Source organism: Diadema antillarum, unplaced genomic scaffold (genome assembly GCF_040938485.1).
Source record: "Diadema antillarum isolate AM-2024a unplaced genomic scaffold, OU_Dant_1.0 seq00001248_RagTag, whole genome shotgun sequence".
NCBI lineage: Eukaryota > Metazoa > Echinodermata > Echinoidea > Diadematoida > Diadematidae > Diadema > Diadema antillarum.
Genome location: NW_027272034.1, coordinates 1 through 27058, shown reverse-complemented (window position 1 = coordinate 27058; position 27058 = coordinate 1). Strand labels below are relative to the sequence as shown.

The following is a 27058-nucleotide window of genomic DNA, read 5'->3' as shown; positions in this document are numbered from 1 at the left end:
TAGCAAAAAAAAAAAAAAAAAAAAAAAAAAAAGATGCCAGGCGGATACAAAGAACTTGGTCATTACAATAGCAAAACTGCGTAAGAGGCTAAACAGGATGAAAGGTTAGTGGATAAGGATGCATGGTTGAATGAATTTGAAACGTGATTATTGTGATTACTAGTACTACAATATACTCATCAGGGAGTGGGAATATTCACTTCTGTTTGCAGAAGGCTGCGTTCACATAGAAGTATACGGTATTCGATATTCGCTATTCGCTATTCGGGCACCCAGTGCACCATCACCCGCACCGTCAACTCACCATCCCATGCAGTGAGGATTTCTTCTTCCTACATCCCAGTAAATCTTATCACCAATTTCTAAACTGCATCAGAATATCAGTCCACATGCTTATTTTTGCTAAAGGGCAAATCCAGACCATTATTGTCATTATTTCATAAACGAGAGACGGTATACGCTGCAAGAAAATCGAACAAGCTCGATTCCCACTATGCTATACTTTTCTATGCTATTCGGTACCTTCGAATAGTGCCCTCTTATGTGAACCGGTGTTAGGAAATCCTATCGTTCGAGTCAAGCTATTCGCGTGCCCTCGAAAACGAGCCCCGAATACCCGAATAGTATACTTCTATGTGAACGCAGCCTTTGGGTAATTGAAATATTCTTGCATCTCAGTCTTTCAATTGCTATCACTGAGAGTGAAAACATTTACCAGTGAGAACTTGAAACCGACTACTTCAGAGTTGCCTTCGCAGTCATCGTAATTGGTCAAAATATTCATGAATGTATAGAATGCACAAGCGAGGAGATGAGAGTTTAAATATTAATCGACATTTTATACATAAACTAACATACAGTGACCTAGAACATTATCCACTGGCATTGTTTCAGTCGATAGTGAAGCTCATGTTGATTGTCACGTGAAACCAAAATGATAATCTAAACTATCAGAACGTGACTAGCGAATACAACTAAAGGGGGAGGAGAAGGAGAAGGGATGGGAGAGGGAGGGGGATGGGGAGGAGGAGGAGGAGGAGGGGGGGGGGGGTTGAATGAGAAGAGGAAGAGAGACAACACAGAATACCTACCCTTCCGGAACTTGCGGTCAGCCAACACATCACTTTTAATGTAGTTCCTCCTATCAATACCCAATGGTACGGTTCACGATCTATTCAGTCAGTATCCCCTCAGCTTTGGAACAATAATTTACCTAAACATATAAAACAAACAGACTCAACAGACAAATTCAAATCCATGTTAAAAACTTATTTGTTTATTGAATAGTTTTATGTCTCATGCCTAACCATCTCTGAAACTGTACATTTTTCTTCTTTCTATCTTCACAGCACTTAGAGACATTTCATTTGATATGCGCTGTATGAATATTGTGAATTGTTATTATAATTATTATTATTGTCATCATTGTTATTACTATTACTAAACAGAATTTTACCATCGACATTGTTGGCGATTGTCAGTCATAAGAGCTATAGTGAAATGTTAGAACCTGGACATTTTTTGTTTGTTTCGAACCCGGTGATAATAATAACAGCAAAAGTAGCAGAAGTAGTAGTAGTGATAACAATAATAATAATGATAATAATACTGATGATAGTAATGATAATGATAATAATAATAATAATAATAATAATAATAATAATAATAATAATAATAATAATAATAATAATAACAATAATAATAATAATGATAATAGTAATGATAATGATAATGATAATAATTATGATAATAATGCTAATAATAACAAGATTAATAATAACAATAATAATGATGATAACAATAATGATAATAATGGCAATAATCTCTTCTCTATCTAGGGTGACCGCTTCAGTGTTGCCACTGCTCTACCAGAGGGCCCTGGCGTTGTCAGGTACCCATAATATATATATACCTGGGTCGAGAGGGACATGAAGGTTAAATCACCTTGTTCACGGACGTAAAAAGCACTGGGCCGAAATCGAACTCGGGCCCGTCGTTCGATTGGGAGTCCGGAGTTTTATCAACTAAGCTACAAAGACCCCCCCCCCCCCCTTACAGTACGCAAATGCAAGTGCGAATATACTTTAACAACTAGAACAACACAAAACAAAATGCCTGGAATAAAATGTTTCGTATGTGACAAAAATCTAAAACGGCATTTAAACGCTTCATCCTGCTGGCCGGGAAGCGCTTGCTTTAGAAACAAGACACCAAACGGGTTAGTCATCGCACTCTTATCAGCGATCAGGATGCGATGTGATGTTTTATATATGATATGTGATGTGTTATATATAAAAACATATATACCTGATACGTGTATATACATATTATGTATATTACGTATGCGTAGCTGACAAAGTATTATGGGGAAGCGTTTTCTCATAACGCCGAAAACCATATTTCCTAGTCCAAGAATGGTGCTGACGCTAGCTAATAGTATGACATTCTTGACCACAAAAACAAAACAAAACAAAACAAAACAAAACAAAACAAAACAAAACAAAACACGTAATGAACAGAGATTGTTCTTTTTTTTCCCCTGTCTATGGCTTCATTCTGTCCTCCTCTAAACACTCTTTTTTCCTTGCTTTCATTTCTGTGCTCCTTCCTGGGTAATGGCCAATACTTGCTAAAAGAGCGTGATTATGAAGTCGCGCTGTTAACAAAGCGTACTGTGCCTGTTTACGTCAACCATGGAGCTACAAACTTAGCTCCATGCGTCAACCGACCACATTCCGCACAGGTGATTTTTTCACACACGCTTGCTGCAGCGCTCCACTGTGTACACCGAATTGACTGCCCGTTGATCAGGGTGGGGGCGGGGCTGTAGGCTGCTTCAGCACCTACGCAACGAACCCTCCGCTGGAATCGGTAGCGTGTTCCGCAACGCTCGCTCAATAAGTTATTGGACCGCTGCAGGAAATTCCGCAGAAGTAAATTAGCGAGTGGAAGGCACAAGAAGCTACCCGACGTCCCGGTGTCGAGTATTATACCTATAATACAGCACTGTCTTGTTATAGTAGTCGTGTTACCTCTGTTCGTCATCCAGCTCTTAACTCCTACTCACCTTCCTCTACGAAGACGGACCCATCTTCACGTAAAGCCAGCCGGTGGTTTGCGGCAGATTCGTAGTGGAACCCGCAGTAGGCAGGAGCTGTCATTTTTTATTACCAATGATTGTTACGTGACGTTATGGCTACTCTACAGAGGCAGAATATCATTCGCCAGCCCAAGACTGGGGTAAGTTGCATTGACGAGTAGCTTTAACTCGAGCGTGCTGGAATTGTTATTGTTGCATACATGTAGTAGAAGCCGAGGCATGCAGGGCTTGTTTGAGGCATTGTTATGAAGCTTTAGATGGCATACTGGAGTGTTCAAACTCTAGTTAAGTCTCATACAGATCGAGCCGGTTTGCTCATAAATGCTGCGCTGTACATATAAGCGTCATGCTGTTTTACAAAAGCTTTGGCAAGCCGAGCTTATTCACCCATTGGTGTCTGAACTCTGCTCGGCCAGGCAGGGAAAGCGTTCACGCAGTCTTACGTCATATTGATACACCGTACTCCTAGTAGAAGTTCTCCACTTCTATACATCCTACGTCCTCGTTGAAGCAAAAAGGTACGAGGCGAGTAGTTTTAGTTGGATTGAGCTTTAGGTTTCCCACTTCTTTTGTGAGATAATGAGAAACCTCTTATGGAATATGAAAGAGCATGTCAGTCTGAAGAGTGATTCAAAGTTTATTTGATGAAAATTGGTTTTGAAATGGCTGAGATAGTCGAAAGAAAGGGATCCTAACAAAAGTTGGCACCCCCCTTTTATTAGGATTGCTTTGTTTTTAGATATCTCAACCCTTTCAAAACCAATATTTATTGAATAAATTTTGACTTCCTCTCAGAATTGTATGCTCTGTAACATTTCATAAGTGGTTTCTTAGTATCTCGCAAAGCTAAATCCTCACCCCAACCAATACTATACCATCCGTTTCAGTGTGCCAATGGACGATGTGAAACACATTGTGAGATCATCCAGTGAAAACTCGTTGTCCTCGTGGCTTGTTAGCTATAGGACTATCATGTACCGTGATTCCAATAATACCCACTATGATCTCGTTTTGATGTATACTAGTAAGAGGTATATTCGGCTGTCACACATTTTTTTTTTTTCGAAATGTAACTAGAAAGTAGGAAAGCCTGGAAGAAAGGATCACCCCACCAGTGGCAGATTATTTTATTTGTTTCAAGAAGCCGATAGATCTATCAAGAATGAGTTGATATATTCCAATATATTCCATATATTCCAATATATTCCATATATTCCATAATAGTTATGTGACAGTGATGAGAAGTGTTGAAGCAATGGATATAGTGTACTGACTAGTAGTTAATTGGAGATTTTTTTTTTTGTACGTTGGAGTCTAAGCTCTAAATGACTTCTTTCGTAGAAGAGAGATGGAGAAGAAGAAATAGGCCTACAGATCAATCGAAATGAATGACATATTTAATATTTCATTTCTCACTTAGGACCTTATTTTGTAGATAAATATTACTACAGGCTCTTCAGTTGTCAATATCACATCATGTTTTGATGCTCAGCTCTCCTCCATTTCCTTTTTGTCATTCACACAAAGAAATACACTTTGCCCAACGAACTGTGCCCCGCTATGATAAAGTGATACTTTTTGAGGGGAGAGTAAGTATTATTTGTGGAGAGTTCTCACATAATGCCTTTATGTACGTATCTATGTATCAATGTCTATTTATGTATATGTACAGCATGTATCTATCTATCTTAATATACCTATCTATATTGGTGTGATAAAAGATGACATAGGATGTCGCAGGATGTTAGATTTGTAGAAGCTTCGGATATTTTGTCTTCCTTATTTTTTTATTTATTTGCCTGTAGTAACACAGGGATAAAATGCATTATGTCATACATAGATACCTACATATACATGCATACATGTTTTATAAAAACATTGTGCTTTATACTTCTATATTGTTGAGAGAGAGAGAGAGAGAGAGAGAAATATACATATGTATACATAATCTTGTTGAACTCTGAACAATTGAAATGGAAACACTAAGTAGGGCCTATGTATTTGCGTCCAGCTTGTGTCCTTGTGTCTTCCGGGTTCAAATCCGCTTCCAATTCCATCTATGCAGGCATCCGTGAAGTGTGCTTTGTCAGATTGTACATGACTTAAACTTTATCGCCATTGTTTGTTAGCGTCTAGACCCGTACTTTTTTTTTGTATAGCTTTAGACATTTTTTTAAGCATTGCAACTATAAAAACACATTGAATGCGCTCCTCATGAAAGCGTCATTGAATTTTGCTGTATGATTTATCACTGCTTTGGTAAACGTCAAAAGGCATTCTTTTTTTAAAATCTATTCCAGTAGCTACAGAGTATCGGAGGGGAAACACCTGTGTGTGAGGAAAAGCGATACACTCGCAGAGCGAGAGTAGAAAAGAGCCCAAACAAACATGACAATGATATACTTCGATTTTGCGTTTTTAGAAGCATTGTGGAGGTATGGAGCTGCAAGATATTTCTGCTGTAGCTCCATGGTGGAAGCATGCATAATGGTTTTGGTAGTCTCCCGTTTGACTGGTGATATAAGTCAGCTTATGTATATCTACATGGAGATTCAACCTTGATCATGGTGTCTACTAAGATAGGACCTTATTAACGAAAACTTTGTCCACGATGGGTTTCTTTATGAACTCGATAGCATCCGGATAAATAGTCACGGGCAAAGAACATACAACACAAAACGACCAACGCAAAATGTGTGATTCTGACCGAGTTCACGAACCCTGTCAAATTGTAATTTGCGTGGGGAGAAAGATTGACAGTGTATACAAGCCTTCGCTTTGTACACGGTGTTACTTGTTAACTTGTTCTCGGGAAGATGCTCAATTTGAGATAACACCTTTGACCTTTGACGTCACTCTCACCAGTCAGAGTAGAGAATGACGTCACTGTTTTTGGTATAAGTTGAAGTCTGTTTATTGTAATGAGTAAAATGTAACAACAACAACAATAACGGATATGGTGAAGTTTCAGGGAAATTTTGGACTTATCAAAGAAACATTGAATTTAAAATCTTTCGTGGTTAAAGAAAGCAGTGACGTAATGGCAATCGTGTGCAAAAGGGATTAGGGGATAGTGTTATTCCCTATTAACTACATGACCTGTTAAATGGTCACAAATCTCCTCTTAATTTCCTTTATTTTCTGATGAAATCTGAAGGATTTTCTTATGTCTTTGTCATCGAGTCATTATACTGCACTATACTAACTTCGGAAAATGATTTTCAAAGGAAAGGGAGTGGCTCTTTAAACGTGATTATTTTAGTGATTACAAACGAGTGGGAGTATTAATGACCCCACGTCAATATTACGCTTGGTGAACTTGATGTTTGGTGTGAGCCTATCCCATTTTAAAGCTGGTTGCATTTAAACAAAAGATAGTGAATGTAAATGAAACAAATGTGACGGTGGCAAGTTTTGATGGCAAATGGTACAATTATGGAACATTACATCTTCATGATACTGAGGGTATTATACATGAAATGGGGTCACAGATCAAATATAGCGGCTATTATACTAATGGATGATTTTAAAGTATGATATCAACACTTCTCTACGTTTGTTATTCATTCTTCATGTCACATTTAAAAACATAGACAGAATGATTTGGTCACTGTTTGTCGTTAACACAAGTCTTTTTCCAAAAAGGGAGAAGGGCAAGTTTGACCACGGAGGCTGAAGAGAGATCAAGCTCTTCCAATTTACTTTCGCAAGGTACAATAAAAAAGATCTAAATTTGTATGCATAGAAAATGATGTCTGTCAAGAGATGACATCGTCGACTAGCTGTCGTTTACACACAACCCATGCGTCTACATCGATGCTTTACATGATCAGTTTGCCAATTTCTTATCAATGTCTGATGCTTATCATTTCCCTATTTTACTAGTTTGTAATGAACAAAACGCCCCCCTGGTAAATGACTTTATTGTTTTCAAAGTTGTGGGAGGTAATGTGTTGCCATTCCATAGTACAATATTACAACGCATGCTTTCTTTCGGAAATTGGTTAGCAACGCGATACAGAGACTGTCTGTTGGGTTAGGTTGCCTTGACGTTTAAAACACGGAAAAATACAAGGCCGATTCGTATTCGGGTATGATTACCTTTTGTCAACAGGAATTTAAGCAGCAACAACAATAGCAGCAGCTAAAACACCAATAACAACGAATATATATATATATATATATATATATATATATATGTATATCAACAGCGGCAACAACAACAGCAACAACAACAAGAAACAACAATATTGTTGCGTGAGTTTACAGGCGAGGTTTTAAGGATAATGATCGGCAACCTGAAACTTTCTAGACGGTAACCTTGAGTTGTTTGATGAGATGAAGGAGCCTCCCATCTCTTTATCTATACTTTTCCTACTTACTTGGTGCTCCCTCCTATAGCAGTATAGGGAGTCGACAAGATAATAGGACCCTGTTTCTTATAGCTCAGTTTAACCAGCGTACAAACTGTTTACGTTAAACGTAGGCCTACAAGGTTTTTCGTACTGTAAATTGATTTTTATGTGATTATAGTGACTGATGATAGTAATGATGGATGGTGATGATATTGACTGATGGTGGTGGTGATAGTGACTGATGATGGTGATGATGATGATGATAGTAGGTGATGATGGTGATGGGGATGATGATGATGATGATGGGGATGATATTGACTGATGACGGTGATGATAGTGATAATATTGACTGTTGATGGTAATGATAGTGATGACGATGTAGATGAAAGTGATGATAAGGACTGATGATGACGATGGTAATGATGATAGTGAGTGATGATAGTGATGATAGTGATGATAGTGACCGATGATGGTGATAATGGTGATTGTGAGGATGATGTTGATATTGATGATTTTTCCTGATGATGGTGATGATGGTGATGATGGTGATGAAAGTGATGATCTTGATTGATGATAGTGATAATATTGACTGATGATAGTGATGATATTGACTGATGATGGTGATGATAGTGGTAACATTGACTGAAGATAATGATGATGGTGAGTGATGATAGTGATGATGGTGATGGTGATGATGGTGATGATAATGATAGTAATGGCTAATGGTGGTGACGGTGATGTTGGCGACTGATGGTGGTTGTGCTGTTATGATAATTGAAAATAATCATGACTTTGATGCCGAAAGTGGTTGCAAAAACCCTCCTCATATTTTTTTTTTTGTTCGCATTTCCTCTTTGAAATGAATCATCAAATTCAAAACGTGGCAAAACGATAATGCAACGATTCGAGTCATGTGAACATTTTTAAAAGTCTATTGTTGCTGTTTTTAGGGAGAGTCCCGACTCAATGAGTCAAGTTTCTCATGTTTGCGGTCGCATTTACATCTGTGCATTGATAAAGACGATAAATTGATTGAGTCGGAATACTCCAAAGTATCAAATCATGTGCGACATAAATTTATAACTGCAAAACCATCGACACTAGAAAAAAGAGAATTATACATAAAATACAAACCACGGGGGGTTTCCTCAGGAATGACTTCATTGACTAGTGTGATTTCCATATGTGAGTATGACAAATTTCATCAACAGACGAAAAATATGATATTGTGATTTTGTTATTTTTTGCTCAATTTAAAGGACAATCTTTCTTCTATCTAGACTTGCTTTTGTGCCCGTTTGTGCTATTCTTTTTAATTATCGACAACTTGGCCATATAGGGTGGAGTCTTGTTCACTAAGAGCAAACCATCTTCTGAAATTGGGATGATGAAATTTCGGCCATGAAGTATATTTACCATTCTCCGTGCGATCCCAGCATTCGGCAGAATGGTAACACAGACCACTGACTAAAACATCGAGAAACTTCCTAAACTTCTCCTGAAAGATTAATTCGTCCAGGGAGGTGGGTCCACCTCTCTATTTCGCCTTCTCTTCTTAGTGCAATACGCGGAGCAACCAATTTGATTGAAAGAAATGTCCTTGCATTTCCACCCCTCCTCCCCCCCCCCCCCAGCGTCCCAACAATTCCTGTTACAGACTGCTTCATTACATAGATACATAAATGATGTAACCGTCATTATTTAAATCTCTTAATGTCCAGAGCCGATCACGAGGAGTTCTAAAAGAATAATCATGTAACGCGTGGCTGCATAATCTTCACGACATGTCGGTATAATGACCACAATGCTATGAATACGGAAAGGCTGATGCAGATTTATTGGTAGCAGCTCTGAATTCAACCATGACTTGTCTTTCCAACCTTCCTGATGAAACAGGCTTAACGCCAAGTTTTGACAATGCGAAGATCCAAGGGTTACAAAACTAAAGGGAAAAAATCGCATTGAGTAGTGTAGTTTCCATTCTTTTGAAATTGCGGAAGCGCAGGGTTTGCTTTTGTAAGGCAATATTATTTACGTTGAAGGACAGGATAGTGAAATAAGTTGCAGCGAAACGGATGGAAGAGATAGCACGCTGTGTGAGAAGGAAATGGTGCAGGATCAGTTAGAGCATGGGTCGGATTTTACTTCCGGATAACTGTTGGACCCGTCTAAAAAGAAAAAAAAAAGGACGAACTAAGAAATCAATAGACTATAATTTGTTATGGCAATATACAGCTTTGTTATTGTTATTGTTGTTGCTGTTGTTGTTGTTGTTGGCTTTTTTTGCTACATGAAGAGAAGGAATCGATAAAGTGTATCTTTAGCACATCGTTCTGCCATATTAGGACCAATACAGCTGCACTAGCTGGATTCTGTTGGTAAAATGTGTATCCGTGTGTGCACCGTTTAGGCCATTATATGGAGAGCTGCCGTGAGAAACAATTTGCGTACTGTATCTATAGATACACCCTTTTGTCATGTGAAGACGGCCGCGGCATAGACCAGATTTTTTTTTTTTTTTAACCAGAAGGTTGCATTTAGATTAAAATGTCTCTAATTCAGTTGGTAAAGATTTGAAAAAAAAAGAGAGAAATATAACAAAAAATAATGTTTGAAGTATAAAGCAAAGCCTTGGACAAACTTCATCAGCAAACATCTAGGTTCCTATTATTATGGCTTCTACAGCAAGAGCAAATGCCCAAACTTTAGAGCGATTTTTCTCGACATTATTTCTTCCTGTGAGGAGCAAAGATACACCCTTTTGCCATGACGGCAGAATAGTAGAGCTCAGAACAGTTTGGCGTTACGTAGTGGTCAGCATGGAGTTTATGCAAGCAGTGGCCATTGTAACAGCGCTCAAAGCATTACCTTAGTATCGATCGGTGCATTTATCCCAGGGAGTCTCAAGGAATCAAAACGTCCCTTTCTCACTCATTCGCTAAGCCTACGGGATTAGCTTACAATTGTGTTGTGTTGTGTGTGTGTGTGTGTGTGTGTGTGCGCGTTTAAATGGCCTTTTCTAGCATTGTTGGATAACTACTCTAGAGTGAGCGAGACCAATAAAATCCAACGATGATGTAAGCTGTTTGATTGAGTTTTGAGCAATTTTGTAGGGCATGATTTGTATGGGAGTCGTGTTTTGGTATTTAAAAACGCATTGCTAAGAGTTTGGTAACTAGGAAAAGAACCCCGCAAACATGCTCTTAGCAAATATGAAGAGTTCGTAGTCATATCATATAAATATCAACTGCCTACTGCTTTCCCTCTTTCCACAGTACACATGCACACACACACATAAAAAAAATCAACAGCAAAAAGACCCCGATTTACAAGGACGTTTACCAGCCACTTAAAGCTAGAGAAAATAATTTCATTTTCGTTTTACTTATTGTTTCTGCATGTTACAAATTGCGAAATCATTTTAGAAAACATACAAGTCCTTTTTCGCTTATAATGGCCGTAACTTTGCACATCAGAGAATATAAAGGAAATTATCCGAACAGCATAGAGATACAGCGAAAATCCAGTTACCATGCAGGAGGGTCCCCAGTAAGCATAGTTTAATGTTTTGAACCTCTGGATAGACAAAGAATTTAATAGATTTAACTATAGCTATCGACGCAATTAGCTACCACGAATTAACAAATTATTTCACAAAATAAGACAATAATGAAAATGTTTCCAAGTTATGCCGAGGAACAGAAAGGGATAGAGAAAGTAAGATTTTAAAAAGACTCTTCGTTCACCGTATAGGTGCGTTCACTCAGGTGCCACGCAGGGCAGTAACGGCTCGGTGAAGCAATATCCCAGTTATTTACCTGACAAAGATGAAAACATGCTATACCACATGTCTGTTTACAGCAGGCGGGTTAGTATAGAAATCAAAGTGCTTCAAGTAACAAAATAATACATAATTATTATCACTTTTATGCGAATATTTGAGAGGAATAAATGTAACTAATTGTTGGAGACTGGGATGATAAAATAATATTCCATACGTCTGGGCCGGTGTGTCGAATGTATTTTTAGTCAAAATAGTTCCGGGATTTGATAAGCAAATATTTGAGGCGTTTCTTTTGAGATAAGAATGTGAAAATATTCATAACGTAGGAGGATAATCAAACACCCAGAGTAATAGCGAAACAAGAAGTTTGTCAAACTAGTCAGACATACAACCAACTAAGTTCTGCGATTTTGGTTCTAAGTATCAGAGTACAGAGTATGAAACACTCGAGTTAATACTTGAAGAAAATCAAACATTAACCGAAACATGTAAAACTCCCTGTGGATCGTATTCATGGTCGCCTGGGGGTAATTTTGTCTTTAATAACTAGTCAGGCTGAGTAAAAATGTGTCACGGCCGTGATGATACCTCAAGCTGTACTCTTCCGTTGAGCGTCTAATTACCACGTAGTTTTGAGTCAAGGTCATCGTAATGCTTTTGCGTTAATCGGTAATATGGAAGCTAAAACAGTCTATCCACACATAAAATACACACATTCATACATGCCAATATCCCGGATACAGCGATAGTATGAAATCTCTACAAAGTTATACTGGACAACGGCCCGGGTTGACCCACTGTAACTTCTGGTCGCTCTTTACTCGGAATTATGTGTAGACCTATTAAATCTTGTAGATGAGACCCAGTTTCCGAAATTCAATAGCTCTCACATTCGGGGTTTCCGAAATTCAATAGCTCTCACATTCGGGGTATGAACAGAGACTATGTCATTGTGCCTCCAGTCGCTGTTGTTATGCCCTTCTAGGTCAAGTTGTTTTCATTTTCCATCCGCAGAAGTGTAACTGAAAAATACGAGGGGATGCCATCGAACAGTATCAGTAATACACATCACGTAAGGGAATTTCAGTAACAGGAATTACCCACACAAGATGGGTTTTGGAACAGTCTGATAACATTCTCGAGGTGATTGATAGCCATCGCGTGTTTGGACTGTTATACGTACCGATGTAATATACACCAATAAACAAACAAAATGATATGTATTTTGTTCGATAAATTGCTGAAACAGATCCTCTGCGCTTGATATACATCAAATTCATGAGCGTTTTAAATTCCTTGCCAGCCATTTTCGTGAGCATATAAAGACAAAACAATAAAATCTCACCTGGTCAATACGACGACGTGAAAGTTTAAAAGACCGGTTCTTAACTCCTTTTTTTTTTATGACTGCGCATGTTAGCAAAATTATACATTAGGCAAAAATAATGTTGTGTAATGATACCCCAATCTGTTACCCCCTTCTCCCATTCCACAATGATGACCACATCTTTTTCCCTACCAAAGTGAAGGAAGTTATTGACCTGTACTCATGCTCCCAAATTGCAGGGAGTTACCATGGTTACTGACCTCTATCACCAGTCGAGTACACCACCAGAATGTTAGAATAATGCAGCTTCCCCCATAGTATACATTAAGGTGAGGAGATGAGGTTGGATGTTGTCTCGTATCAGATAACATCCAGCCCCCATCATCTCCCCAAATTCAATCAAACCACAATTTGCGACCACGTTGATTCAACCCCATCCTGTCCTATATCCCCGTTCGTTACTTGGAATTTAATGTTGAGTCCACCCCCAAAGAAAAGCACAAAAAACAAACAAAACAAAACAAAACCAGGGAGGTAGGCCTACTTCTTCCATGCTAATTAACTAGTGTTGCCTTTGTTGTTAATAACTAATTGAAAACCTTCCTTTGATATCACGACTCCACCCCTTTTCACCCCTTCCATTTCATGTATTTTACCAGTTGTGTGTAATTGCTGAATCCTATGAATTTAAGATGCAAAAGTACATGGAATTTGAGACTCAGGGGTAGACCTCTCAGACAAAACACACCTTGACATTACATTCACTGTGTATGATAAATCATTCTTCAGTGAACCCTTATTATATCCCGATTCAAAGGCACAATAATACATACCTGGTCATGTGCACGCCCACTAACAATGATTTGTACAGGGAGGTGAGAGAACCTCCCTGATTTGAGTAAGATCTGCTTCTTCCTGTTATAATAATCTTCTCATGCTTCCGTGTCTACCCCGAAGTGCGTAGTTCGACATTGGCCAAGGTGGCTATACCAAACTATGAGAGAGGAGAGAGATACCAACCCCACTCTTTTCCCTATTTTGGGAGGACAGTACAACACCAGTAGCCAACCTACTCTGATCAGGGGAATGCCCTAACAACGTTTGAGAAATGAGTGGACTTTGCGCTCACGAGTAACCATTAGTATGTATCCATCATTCGTGCACTGAAGTTGAGGTGCAGTCAAACATCCTTCTGCGGTCATCGTCTACATTTGACCGAAAGATCGGTCTGTAAATGTTCCGCAGAGACTGCACATCCGAACCGTCAAATACCCAACCCCCCCAAAAAAAAAAACAAACACAAAAACAGACAAAAACAAAAACAAAAACAAAAACAAAAACCCCACAAAAAAACCGGCTTTTTCTATCTGAATGTACATTACTTGTCATGACGTCTCTATTTCCTCACGAGGCAATGAAGTTTACCCGTACACATCAGTGATTGCAAATAGGGTCACTCCATGCATATTGTGGATTATAGTCGAGTGTGACGGTGGTTTCCATGGGAAGTCGTGTCGGTGAACTATGCCCTGGCTATTCCTTTGTTATGGTAATGATATAGTCTTTGAGCGTAGTCCGTAGACTCAAAAAAACTAACCCCAACATTGACCTGTAGAATTGACCTCCATAAACGACTCAGTGTTCGACTCCTCACTAGGTGAATTTTATCCCGATCTACAGTATATTCTATGTGTGTGTGTGTTCACATGCCATAACGGGTCTCTGTGTTTATTTCTCTCCGAGCTGTGTATTTGTTTGGACCCAAATATTCCAGGTAATATCTCTGTGTCATGATATGACAGAGTATGTCAGCTTCTCATGGGGAAAAAGGCAAGAAGTCACGCCTCTTCAGCTCGCTGGAGCATCTTTTAGATTCAATCATTAACACGTCAGGAACATCGTGATAGTGATGACTTTTAACTTTCACAACCAATGATCGATGAACTCAATAATGACCCCCCCAAAAAAAAAAAAAAAAGAAGAAGAAGAAGAAGAAGAAAAAAAAAAAGAATGACACCGACGCTAGCTAAATCAAAGTGAGGTATTATCGTGAATGTTTTGATTATGTGATAAAGTGATCAAGCAAGCAAAGGCACGGAATACGAAGGTGATCGTTTGTATTATCATAGCGTCCACTTGAAACTGGAGAATGACATGTGGAAAGATAGCAGGGAATATCCTTTATTTACTTTCAGCGCGTTATTCCTTTAAAAAATATGAGCATTTTCAAGTTGCATTTTGTGATTTGATGCGCACCACGCCGCACCTTGTGGTACCGTCAGAGTCATAGTCTCAGTCTGGACTGAGCAATGTTGTGTAAACGTATTCAATCAGACCGTCCCCTCTGGAATAGCAAGAGGCAAAATACTTTGTCCCTCGGATAGGACATAAAATGGAGATCCCGTTTGTGAGAGAGTCACATCTCATGCACGTAAAAGATCCCGCTTCATTTATTCACCACAAAGAGCAGGATGTTTAACCCGGTGAAGTGGTCCCGCCTCACATCCAGCTGGACCCCATGAAAGACCAGCTGAACAAAGCTGAATATGGGCTATTCAGCCATCTTCTCAGATGGAAGAATGAACAAACAAATCTTACAATGGCTGATTAATGTGTGACAATGGTCATGTAATATTCAATGTTCTTGCATTTTGTGATTTGATGCGCACCACGCCGCACCTTGGGGTACCGTCATACCCTGGGTCACGACGTTGTGTAACGCCATCTCATGTTCGTAAGGTGTACAGTTATACACTGCCATCATGACGACCAAACTTTTTTTTTGAGGAGGGGGGGGGGGGGGGTACTCCAGGGTACCAAAAACCTCGACAGAGTTCCATCGTCATTCATCCCATGCAATAGGTAGGACATGGGAGCTACATGGTTCCTGCCCTCTAAACCGACACGCTTTTTTTTTTTTTTTTTTTTTTTTTGCTTGAGGTAAAATTGTAGTCCTCGATTTGTGATGTTAGTTTCATTACGATTCAGTGAGGCAATAATGTTTTACCGGAGAAGTCAGTAAAACATTCATCGTTCCGTCCACATTAATCCTCCGAGGAGAGATGTTAATTTAGGGCGGTGAGTTGGCTCAGTCGGTAGCGCGTCTGCCTCCAACCCAAGCGACTCGGGTTCGAACCCGAGTCTGGACTGAGCAATGTTGTGTAAACGTATTCAATCAGACCGTCCCCTCTAGTAAGAGGCAAAATACTTTGTCCCTCGGATAGGACATAAAATGGAGATCCCGTTTGTGAGAGAGTCACATCTCATGCACGTAAAAGATCCCGCTTCATTCATTCATCGCAAAGAGCAGGATGTTTAACCCGGTGAAGTGGTCCCGCCTCACATCAATCTGGACCCCATGAAAGACCAGCTTAATATAGCTGAATATGGGATATTCAGCCATCTTCTCAGATGGAAAAATGAACAAACAATCTTACAATGGCTGATTAATGTGTGACAATGGTCATGTAATATTCAATGTTCTTTTGTAAATAAAATCTGACGCGCGTGTGCGTCCTGAAAGGGATGGCATGGCTTTGGTTGAAATGGGGCTTAATGTTTCTAACTTTTTGTGAGATGAGAAACCTCTTGTGAATTATAAATATGAAAGAGCATACAATTCTAAAAGGAATTCAAAGTTCATTTATTGAATATCGGTTTTGAAATGTCTGAAATATCCAAAAAACAAAAAGGTCCTAAGAAAAGGTGGGGCACACCTTTTATCAGGACCACTTTGTGTTACTTTGTTTGTTGATATCTCATCCCATTTTCATCAAATAACCTTTGAATTCCTCATAGAATTGTTCGCTCTTCTGCTTTTCATAAGTGGTTCCTAATTGTCTTGCAAAACAGTGAAAATCTCAATCCCCACTTCAGCTAATACCACCATCCCTTTAAACGCCTTTCTCGATACGTGTGCTAAGTCACGATTTTCTTAAGAGGACATTATTATGCACATCACGTTATACCATTGATTCGATTTACAACATTGTGCTTGATGAAATGAAGTATCACCATAGCATCTTTGCATGTCTCGACTCGCAATGTTAATATCCTGCTTCTCTTCGAGGTGCCCTTTGGTCGACAAGCTATTAAGTGTTTATCAATTTCTCATAATCTTTTACGTGGGCGATTCTATATATCATCTCCAAATATGGAGCAGTGAATGAAAATAATCCACCAGTGAATCATTGTGTGATATTAAATGGGTTAGTCAAATACCGGTTAGTAATTGGCCGAAGACAGTCACGTGATGGAGGTACATTCGTTATGTTCGCCCATGGGAAAACATTTTCACGTAACAAATGACAGTGGGCTACGGAAGCCCATTTGTGCCACGCAAGGATAAAACTTTCAGTGGATCGATGGAGGCCGCCACATAATTATCGATATCGATATCGCTAAACGATAATTAAGTGGCGATCGCCACTTAATTATCGTTTAGCGATATCGATAATTATGAGAAATGTCGATATCGTTAATTATGTGGCGGCCACCAGTTAGCTCTACTGAAAGTTTTATCCTGCGTGGCACGAATGGGCTTCCGTACATAATTATCTGGCGGCCGCCATATAATTATCGATATCGACATTTCTCATAATTATCGTTTAGCGATATCGATATCGATAATTATGTGGCGGCCGCCACTTAAATATCGTTTAGCGATATCGATATCGATAATTATGTGGCGGCCGCCAGATAATTAAGTGGCGGCCGCCAGTTAGCTCCATCGATCCACTGAAAGTCATTTATCCTTACTTGGCGCGAATGGGCTTCCGTAGTGGGCCTAGGACCGCGCGCGCACAGTGAATTTGGCTCTGCATGCGCGATCGAGCGACGCGAGCGATCGAGTGCGTTGTGCTGGTTCGGTGCGGGGACGTATTTGAGTATCCCATTCCCATCCCATTCCCATTTGACTATTCGGGAGGCTATAAGTCCCTCGACTTCGTCTCGGAACTTATAACCTCCCTCAATAGCATTTCAAACCCTTCGGGTGGAACATTCGGTATGTTCCCTCCCCCGCCAGTCATCATCTATATATAATATTCTATACGGCGTCTTTTTTTTTTCCTGTTTTATAGTTCAATTGTCCAGTTGATAGGGATATATGATCATGGGTGACACGACATTTGCTCCTGCGACAATTGCTTCGGTCTTATTTTCTCTAAGGGGTTAGGGTTAGGGTTTTGAAGGGGTTTAGGTTTAGTTTGATGTGAGAATTAGGATTAGGGTTATATAGGGTTATGTTTATGGGGTGAATTTACGTTTGGTTTAGCATGCAGATATATCACGGGAGTAATTGTCACAGGAGCAAATGTCATGGAACCATGATCATGATGATATGTGATCGTACATCACAAACGTACTAAAAATCGCTTACCTCGATTTGACGTGATGACTCTAATAGGTGAAATGGATCAAAACAATCAATCTTTTTATAATTTGTCTAATAATCATTCATAAGGAGCAATTCTTCTTCAGCATAGCTCGTACGTTTACGTTCATAAAACGAATGGGAAATTGTGTTTTGTGGATTTTTGTGGCAGAAGATCGTGATTAGGCGTGTGTTAGATGCCCCTTTCATCATTTCAAAAATTTCTCTGCACACTCTTCATTTTCAACTCCAATAACTTTAGAAAGGATATTGCTACTGCTTTGAAAGTTTTGAATATATGTGCTAATGAAGTGTACAATTCTTTCTAGAGTAATCTTATCTTGTTTGTTTTTTTCATTTTTGTGGATTTTCATGTCCTGCTTTGAAAGCACAAGTTGCGGGTGAGATTAAGCACTCGGATAGAGTGTGTGCTTTCTTTCCATTATTTGGACAGTTTAGGAAAGTTTATTTGTATTTAGTTACACCATTTAATATCATAGAGTCTACTCTTCTAGTATCTGCCCTTTAAAAATCCATGTCTGGCGATGTTTCTGGTGGATTTGTGACTCTGTATTCCAAACCTGGTACGGAACAAAACCAGTGGAGCTGAATATTTACTGTGCTTAATCAACTTTGGCTTTTAACATACCCGTCAAATGAAGCCGACAAAGCGTAGCGAATACAATTGCTGTTGGCCAGGCTAGTTATTATACGAGCGAGTGATTCGTATTCTTGTCTTCAGGCAAAACTCACAAAACTACACGAAAGCAGAATTAATTGACTCTAGAAAGGTAAATTCTGTCACCCCCTCGAGAATCCCTATGACCTATGCCCTCTTCTTTTTGTTTTTTGTTTATTTTCAATGAATTTCAAGGATTTCATCCCAGGTAAACACTTGAAGTGTAGGTGCCTATGTGCGGAATGATCCAGGGTGATAAGTGGTTGTGTGTAATGAAGTATTCTAAGAAGAGTTTCAAAGCAAAATATGCTAAGTGCCATTTTGAAGGAAGTCCACGGTAAGATACAGCAAAATTCAACCTTTCTAATGATACGTCACAAGGATTATAACAATATGATATATTTTTATGTTTTTATGAGAAGTTTGTAAGTCTAACGTTTTACAATATCTTTTTTTTTGACATTTTCTCCTCTGATTATATTGCTTTTCAATCTCTATTTTTTCTCCATTTGGCAAGATCAGCTCTGGCATCTGTATATTCCTGTGTTCTTGTGTTACATCTGTTATCTTTATCTCCTATACTAGCGTACTGTGGTGATATTAAACCTGTTTCCTCTGTGCAAAGAAGCATCCCAGTCGATTAACTGTTGCAGTGGATTGGATCTTGTCTTTTTCTTTTTAATCGTGTCTGTCAAAGCCCTGTGAAAGTGATATCTTACTAAGACTGAGTTTGCATTTGGATGTCTGCTTTGTTGACTGGACTTTCACTTTCTACGTCATCGTCAAGTGGATTTCTACTTCACCCTCACGTACACTTGAGCACTTTCTGACCAACTCACTTATATGCGGTTCGTGTCAAGGAGCACTGTCTTATATGGTGTGTGGAAATTGATCTGCGGGTGCCCTGCGTAGGACGGCAAGGCAAACAGTTTACATTTGTCGATCCTATACACAATATTCACTTCCTTCCGTTGTGTATAGGGCCTACTGTATATTGTGAGTTTATCATGGCTTTATTGCTCGCGTCATCGGAAACAAAAACGTACATTGCAATACACATCCAACACTTTCTGACCAACATATTACATACAGACGCAGAGAAAATTGGTCGTTCTGCTGAGTATTTTCACCTCCTGGGTTCGGTTAAAAGGGGAAGTCTACCCAAGATTTAAATTATGGTGTCAGTGATTCCACGTTATGGAAATATCTATACAGTGAAAGTATCAAGAATACACGTGAGAGAAGTTTCGGTGTTCCGAATACAAATCGAACACATTTTTTTGGACTTCTTCCTACTAATATAATTTCGGTATCTTGCACAGTGACCATTATGTTTGTTTCCTGATAGGCTATATTGTTCAAAAGCCACTCACTTTACTGTTTGGCTTTCTGTAGAAGACGTACTATATGTAAATGTATAACGACAAATCCTCCTCATTATCATGCTTCAGGGTAGGCTATATCGAATGTTTTTTGCGTTACTACTTTATAATATTAGAAGTAGACTATATCATATCATACCCCCCCCCCAAAAAAAAAAGCGACAAAAGCAACAAAAACGCCATTTCTGCGCAGATGACTTAATGAGCAAGTTATCAGGATGGCTATCTTTGAAATCTTCTCTGCCGTAGCCTGCTTCTTTCATTTCATTGATTTCAGTAGATATAACTTTTGGGAAACATGAAATAATCGACGCAAGGTAAAAATGAAACTACTTGAACGAGCAATACAAAATTATAATAAAGTTGGGAGATAATTTCATGCCTCTACGAGTATAAAGGGCCGATAAGAGTCTAGTTTTGGAAACGTATCAATCTCTCCTGGAAGTTCGAAATGAAGTCTTTCCCCCAAAACATCATGAAATTAGTATATACTCGCAGTAAATACACAGATAGAATTAAATTGAAGACAAGAAGACAAGATTTTGTCATTTTCTGTACTTGTGAGCATCACTGAGGCACGAACTTTCCTTTTCGTGTACAGCAAGAAGTATAACTTGAATTGAAAAATTGATTCTCTAACCAGTTTTCTTTCATGTCTGCAGCTAGATTATGTATGTCGACAGGAGACTTAGAGGAGAATGTTGATATCATTATTTTTTTTGAAAGATGCCGTTTTGTCATTTTTGTTATGCAGCGCACGAGTATGAAGTCGCAATGTTAAACTTACGGAGGTCGAACAGCTAACACAGGAGCTGTGACAATGTCACAACTATGCATATGCATGCAGTACCTCCAGTGCTGAGTCTTCAGGCCCTAGTTTACCTCATCATACGAGATTGTTTAAATTCTGACAAGTCGATCTCTATTAAAACCCTGCGGTACCTTCGAAAGATAATAAAATGTCTTCCTTATTCAATCATCACTCTGTGTATGTGATATAGACGCCCCCAACGGGGAGGAGGAACATCGGAGAAGCCCGAACGCCTCCTCTGCCAAGAAGGAACATCAGAGAAGCCCGAACGCCTCCTCTACCCAGGAAGGACCTCACTGAGACCCAGACGCCCCCAACGGCTCGAAAGCACAAGGACAACCCGTACGCCACCTACCGTCTGTCTTCACCCCTAAACGAAGTTCGTGCCGAGTACGATGTTGTGGTGGTCGGGTCCGGCTACGGCGGTGCGATCGCCGCAAGTCGGTGCGCTCGAGCCGGCCAGTCCGTGTGTGTGTTCGAGAGGGGTAAAGAGTGGTGGCCGGGTGACTTTCCCGAGACTGAGCTCAAATCATTCAATGAGCTTCAAATCACAATGCCAGGACGGGCAGCCCCGGTTGGTAAGTGATCACTTCAGAGAATCAGTATGGTTGGAATCTTTGTCTCAATTTCCTCTGAAAAACACCTGAATAAAATAATGTCATTCCTTTTGACAATAATAAACACGAATCTCAAATCTACCTTGAGTGGTATAAAAGTCTATCTACTGAATGTTTTAATGAACACAACCCTAAATATTTCAGATAATACGGTCGTCTTTAAAGACCATAATTAATAAGGTATAGCATGAATCGTAATGTGATTAACTTGTCATCATAAATACTGACGTACTGTTATAAATATTCTAACCACAAGTTTTATTACCATTTTTTCTATTGCAATGGGTGTGACAATACTAGTATCATCACCATCGATCAGGCCGTACATGAAGAAAGTTTAAACAAGAGTATCGAAGAGTTTATCTTTAAAGCACTCAGCGTGGATTAGCGTAATGCCGCCTTTCTAAACGTTGTCAGTTTGCGGTAGACGACACAACCCCAAACATTATAACATCTTCAAACTTGATCTGATCCTGGTCATCATCTCACCCATCGAAGCGAAATTGCTCGTAATATTTAAAATCGTTTTCCAGTCGTATTCTATATTGCGAAGACCACGTAAACTCTCAAATTCTCTCTTTAAAAGAAAGTGATTCTTATTATCGATATCTTGAAGCTACAGCGAGGGCTGAGATCCATGATTAATATCAGGGTACGTTGTAGTCGACTCGTTCGAGAGTATTGAAACTTTGGCGTAGTTTGACAATCACGTTGTAGCTGATAGCAATGGTCATGGTCGTCTACACAATGACTTCACCCTCTCACAGCCAAAACGTCATAAGTGTCGGTGACACAATGCCCAAACGAGTCCCCGCCGGTAGTGAGTTACTCTATCAATTGTTTACCCACTGTTAGGTAAGGAGACCGGTCTGTATGACATGGTGATGGGGACTGACGTCAGCGTGCTCCAAGGGTGTGGTCTCGGGGGAACGTCGCTCATCAACGCCAACGTGGGACTTGATTGCGACGCACGTGTTTTCAAAGATCCGGTAAGGTTACGCAACTAATGACTCTATATACGGTGTCAATCAATGTTTTCATTCAGATCATCTGCTATTAAAATTGAGTACATGTGTTCCTGAAGTATTTCAGTCAGTACTTATAACACCCTTCAATAATCTACTTTATATTGTGTTATAAAGAGTATATCAACATTCTTTTGCGTGACTGTCATAGATCACGTTGGGTTTGGTATTTGCACTGTTGAAATTTGATGTCTGCAAATGACAGTCACGTCAAGATAATCACTCATAAAGAAATAACAAACAGCAATTCAACCAAGCACATATGACACTCTTGAATCAGATTTCGTCAGTTTTTCTGAACAAAATCATAACACGTGTCCCTTGTCTCCACTCACTGCATCCTATAAATTCCTGAGATATGACACGCAATGCATGGAATGAATGTAGGTAGCATCTGGGATTGCACGTAGACCTTATCAAAACCTGTATTATCAAAACTTACTTTCAAGTGAAACCGTTAATCGCACGCTTTCGTGCCTGTAAGCCAATCGTTTAGTTGGCGTAGAAAACACGCACCATCTCTTCTTTCATACGCGTCCCGCACTCACTTTCTGTGTTTATTTGGCCCTTTCTCTTTTTGTTCTCATATTGCATAAATGATAATAACAATGACACTCTTAAATTATGTGAGTGAAGATGATGATTACACTATTACAACTACGAAAAATAAGATTGAACCAACACATAGTCATCATCATCATCATTGAAATTATCGCAAGTAAAGTGAAAGTATCGCAACATTGCCTGCACGTAAGAGTAGGCCTACCTCCGTATTTCTCTTCCACACGACCCTGTTGTTGTCGAAGCTTGTGATTAAATGGGTGGTATAGTATTGGTGGGAATGAGGATTGGGCTTTTAATTTCTTGTAAGATACTGAGAAACCACTTATGAAATGTTACAGTTATGTTATTTATACCATTCTAAGAGGAATTCAACGTTTATTTGATGAAAATTGGTTTTGAAATGGCTGAGATATCCAAAAACAAAGTATAAAAAAGAGATGCCAGCAGAAAGTGGGTCCCACCCTTTATTAGTATCGCTTGTTTTGGATATCTCATCCTTTCCAAAACTAATTCTCATCAAATAAGCAAGAATAAAGTTGAACGCAAGATCTCTTGTTGGAGAGTCAACGACCTTGTCTCCTATACCACCACCCTCTCCTATACCACCACCATCCCAAATGTCTGTCTTTTAAATACTCTCACAATCGGTTGAATCGCCAGCCTTGCTGCCTTATTCATATTGGTTTCTTCAGGACAATTATAATTTCTTTAGCAAACTGCCACAGATGACTGAAGCCACGCCCTGGCATTGCACTGCTTTATGTTGTTGTTGTACTTATATTTTGAAACAGTGTTGGCCGGAGGAACTTCGCGAAGACGAATCAAGTCTATTCGGGCAGGACCGCCAACGCGTCATGGACATGCTGCGACCCGAAAGGTACCCGGCTCACTTCCCCGAGCTGCCGAAGCTCAAGGCCATGGAATTGGGCGCCGCGCACGTCATCAGGGACATAGAAGATCTCCACGTGCCAGACGTGTTCATGAGGTACGTGATTCTCTTGCCGAAGGCCGTTTTATGAAATACATACACAAGTTACAAGTAGCCGCCGCCAAATAGCATCGTAATGTCTTATCGTAAGGTCTTGTCCTGCCAGCATAAGATGGCCATGGGCGTCAACAGGGGGGTGCGTTGGGTGCGGACGCACCTCCCTTCAAAAAAAAAAAAAAAATCAAATCAAATAAAAAAAAAATCACCACTTCAGCCTGCGAGCGACCTCAACGCCGGACGCTAAATAATATTTCTTGTTTTTATTTTTTACTGTTTTTATTTTCCACCAGGGACAACAAAATCGTGATCAAAAACAATTCTCATCCTGGGATATGTCAGCACTGATAATTGAAGACTTTGTTTGCAAAAACCGATAAGTCCATATTTGCCAAATGGAGATATTTGCGATTAAAGGTCCAGAAAAATAAAGAGAATAATAAGAAAATGTTGGCTTCTTTTGACCATAACTTCAAAATTATGCCTTTATATGTAGTGACCAATATATCATTTAAAAGGTATTATTTTGTACTCTATGACAGAGATCGTACTTCAATACCTTCAAAAATGGACCTATCGGTTTTTGCAAACAAACCCTTCGATTTATTCTACAGTGTTGAGTATTTATCGACCGTACTGTACATCCGTACGGTACGGAGCACGTACGCGTTTGCATATGCTACTTACAAGTATGTAGTGTCTATGTACAGCACGTTACTTCTGACCAATCCATATTGATAATGCGAGCCCAAGTGCGAGCCTTAGCCTCATATCAAAAAAAAAAAAAAAAAAATGGAGGGGCAAGTATATCATTTTGCCCACCCCCTCCCCATAATTCCCGAGACGAGAAGATTTTCTTGTTTTTTTTTTGCCAGAAAAAAAAGTTTACCCCCATAAAAACATTGGAAGGGCAAGCATACACTGTAAAAACATCGGTGTTAGATTTAACACCACGGGTGTTAAATCTAACACCGATCAAACTTCAATAAAGGACCACACCCACAGGTGTTAAAAATGCACTGTGATGGTGTTGAAAAGTGTTCACCTGACACTTCGTGGTGTTAATTTGACACTGTTACCTGGTGTTATTTTGACACTGTACTGGTGTTAATTCAAAAATGACACCACATGGTGTTGATTTGATATTTGCTGGTGTTAATATCAATGGTTTAACACCCGTCCAGCTTCAATAAGGGACCACACCAGCTGGTGTTACTTTGGTGTAAATTTATTTTCACATTTTTTCAAAAATGTAATATTTTAATGTAAAATTCTTAATCGTCTTGTTTAAATCAAAAATCAACAAGAAGTGCAGTTTTAAAGAAACTCTTCAAAAAACAGTTTCAAATTTAGAAATGACACCCGTAGGTGTTAATTTAACACCATAAATGAGCACCGAAAATTTAACACCAGCTTGGTGTTCACTATTTAACACCGGACTTTTTGCAGTGTATTATAATTTTGCCCCCCCCCCATAATCATTAATTAATGAGATGAGAAGATTTTCTTGCTTTTTAACAGAAAAATAGTTGCCTCCATAAAATGTTCGAGGGGCAAGCGCACCATATGTGCCCCATCCCACATAATTGTAATTCCCGAGATGAAAAGATTTTTTTTTTGTTGCTAGAAATCTGTTCAATTATTTCACCCGAAGTGTACACCAGGGGCCCGTTGCATAAAACTTACCGTTGAATTTCAATGGTAACTACCGTCAAAATTAGGCGTCACAGCCAATCAGCATCATGGATTATAATATTTACCTCTAATTTGAAGACTTACCGCTAGAAAGGAGCAGTAAGTCCAGCGGTAAGCGTTTTATGCAACAGGGCGCAGATGGCAGGTAGCTGAATTTCAATTCTAAAAAAGCAAAGTCTCTCTCGTGTGGGAGGGGGATACCTCTTCCCACACCTTCCTCCGTTCGGTCTATTTTCCATGGACTTAATACACCTATAGATTGACAGATCTACAAATGTTTCATCGAAAGTGTGCACCAAATCTGTCACTTCATTTGGAACTTCATTTGGAAGGCGGAAAAAAATATCGAATATGGGAGAGGTATCTTACCACCCTCCCATTGCCTTGTCCCTTAGACTTCATGGGGAATGACAATTTCCGGATTTTCCACAAAAAGTGTGCTTCAGATCGCTTTATTTCTATTCTAAAAATTCAAAAGCTCCGTCGAGCGGGAAGGGGTATCCCCCTCCCACATCCTCCCCATAACCTCAACCTCACTATACTTTGTATGTACACAGATGCACACTCGGAATAAGAGCCATTAAAATTTCACCGGAAAAACAAAAACAAAACTATTTGTTTAAATTATTATTTTTGGGGAGGGGGCTGCAAAAACTTTAAGTACAGTTGTATTGCACCAAAAGTTTGCACCAGATCGCTGAATTTCAGGTCTGAAAATACGAAATCATCTTCGTTTGGGAGGAGAAATGCCCCTTATGTACACCCTCGTGTGCATGTTTTTTTCTGTTTGATTGCTTAACAGACAGCGTTCATAATATTCAGTGTAAGAATTGATACAAGAAGTTTATTCAAATTACACCATTTTATAGGCAAATTATTTAATAATGATTTACATCAAAATGTAATGCTACCTTAAACAAGTGGGACTATTTCAAGTCGATAAAACATGCAAAAACCTGCATCAAATTGCACCATTTACAACATCAAAATGAAAAAAAAAAAGTTCTCACCGTGGGAGGGGGGACAACCCCCTCCCACACCCTCATCCCCTCGCTCGCTCCGCTTGCTCGGGCTCGGTCGCGTTCATGACATCAGTGTAAGAATTAGTACAAGAAGTTTATTTATATGATATGATTTATAGGCACATTGTTCAATAACAATTTACATCAAAATGTACTGCTACCTTAAACAAGTGGGACTGTTTCAAGTCGATAAAACACGCAAAAACCTGCATCAAATTGCACCACTTACAACATCAAAATGAAAAAAAGTTCCCACGTGGGAGAGGGACAACCCCCTCCCACATCCTCCCCCTCGCTCGCTCCGCTTGCTCGGGCTCGGTCGCGTTCATGACATCAGT

At 39.4% G+C, this 27058-nt stretch overlaps 1 protein-coding gene across 1 annotated transcript; it reads left to right on the top strand.

Moving 5' to 3' along the window:
- Positions 1-2856: 2856 nt before the first annotated feature.
- LOC139745259 (uncharacterized) lies at positions 2857-24003 on the top strand (the record flags this gene model as incomplete). The annotated part of the gene is made up of 4 exons (XM_071655660.1): positions 2857-3240; positions 21003-21390; positions 22285-22418; positions 23810-24003. Coding segments are annotated over exons 1-4 (764 nt in total), but the record flags the coding sequence as incomplete, so codon positions are not given.
- Positions 24004-27058: the final 3055 nt, after the last annotated feature.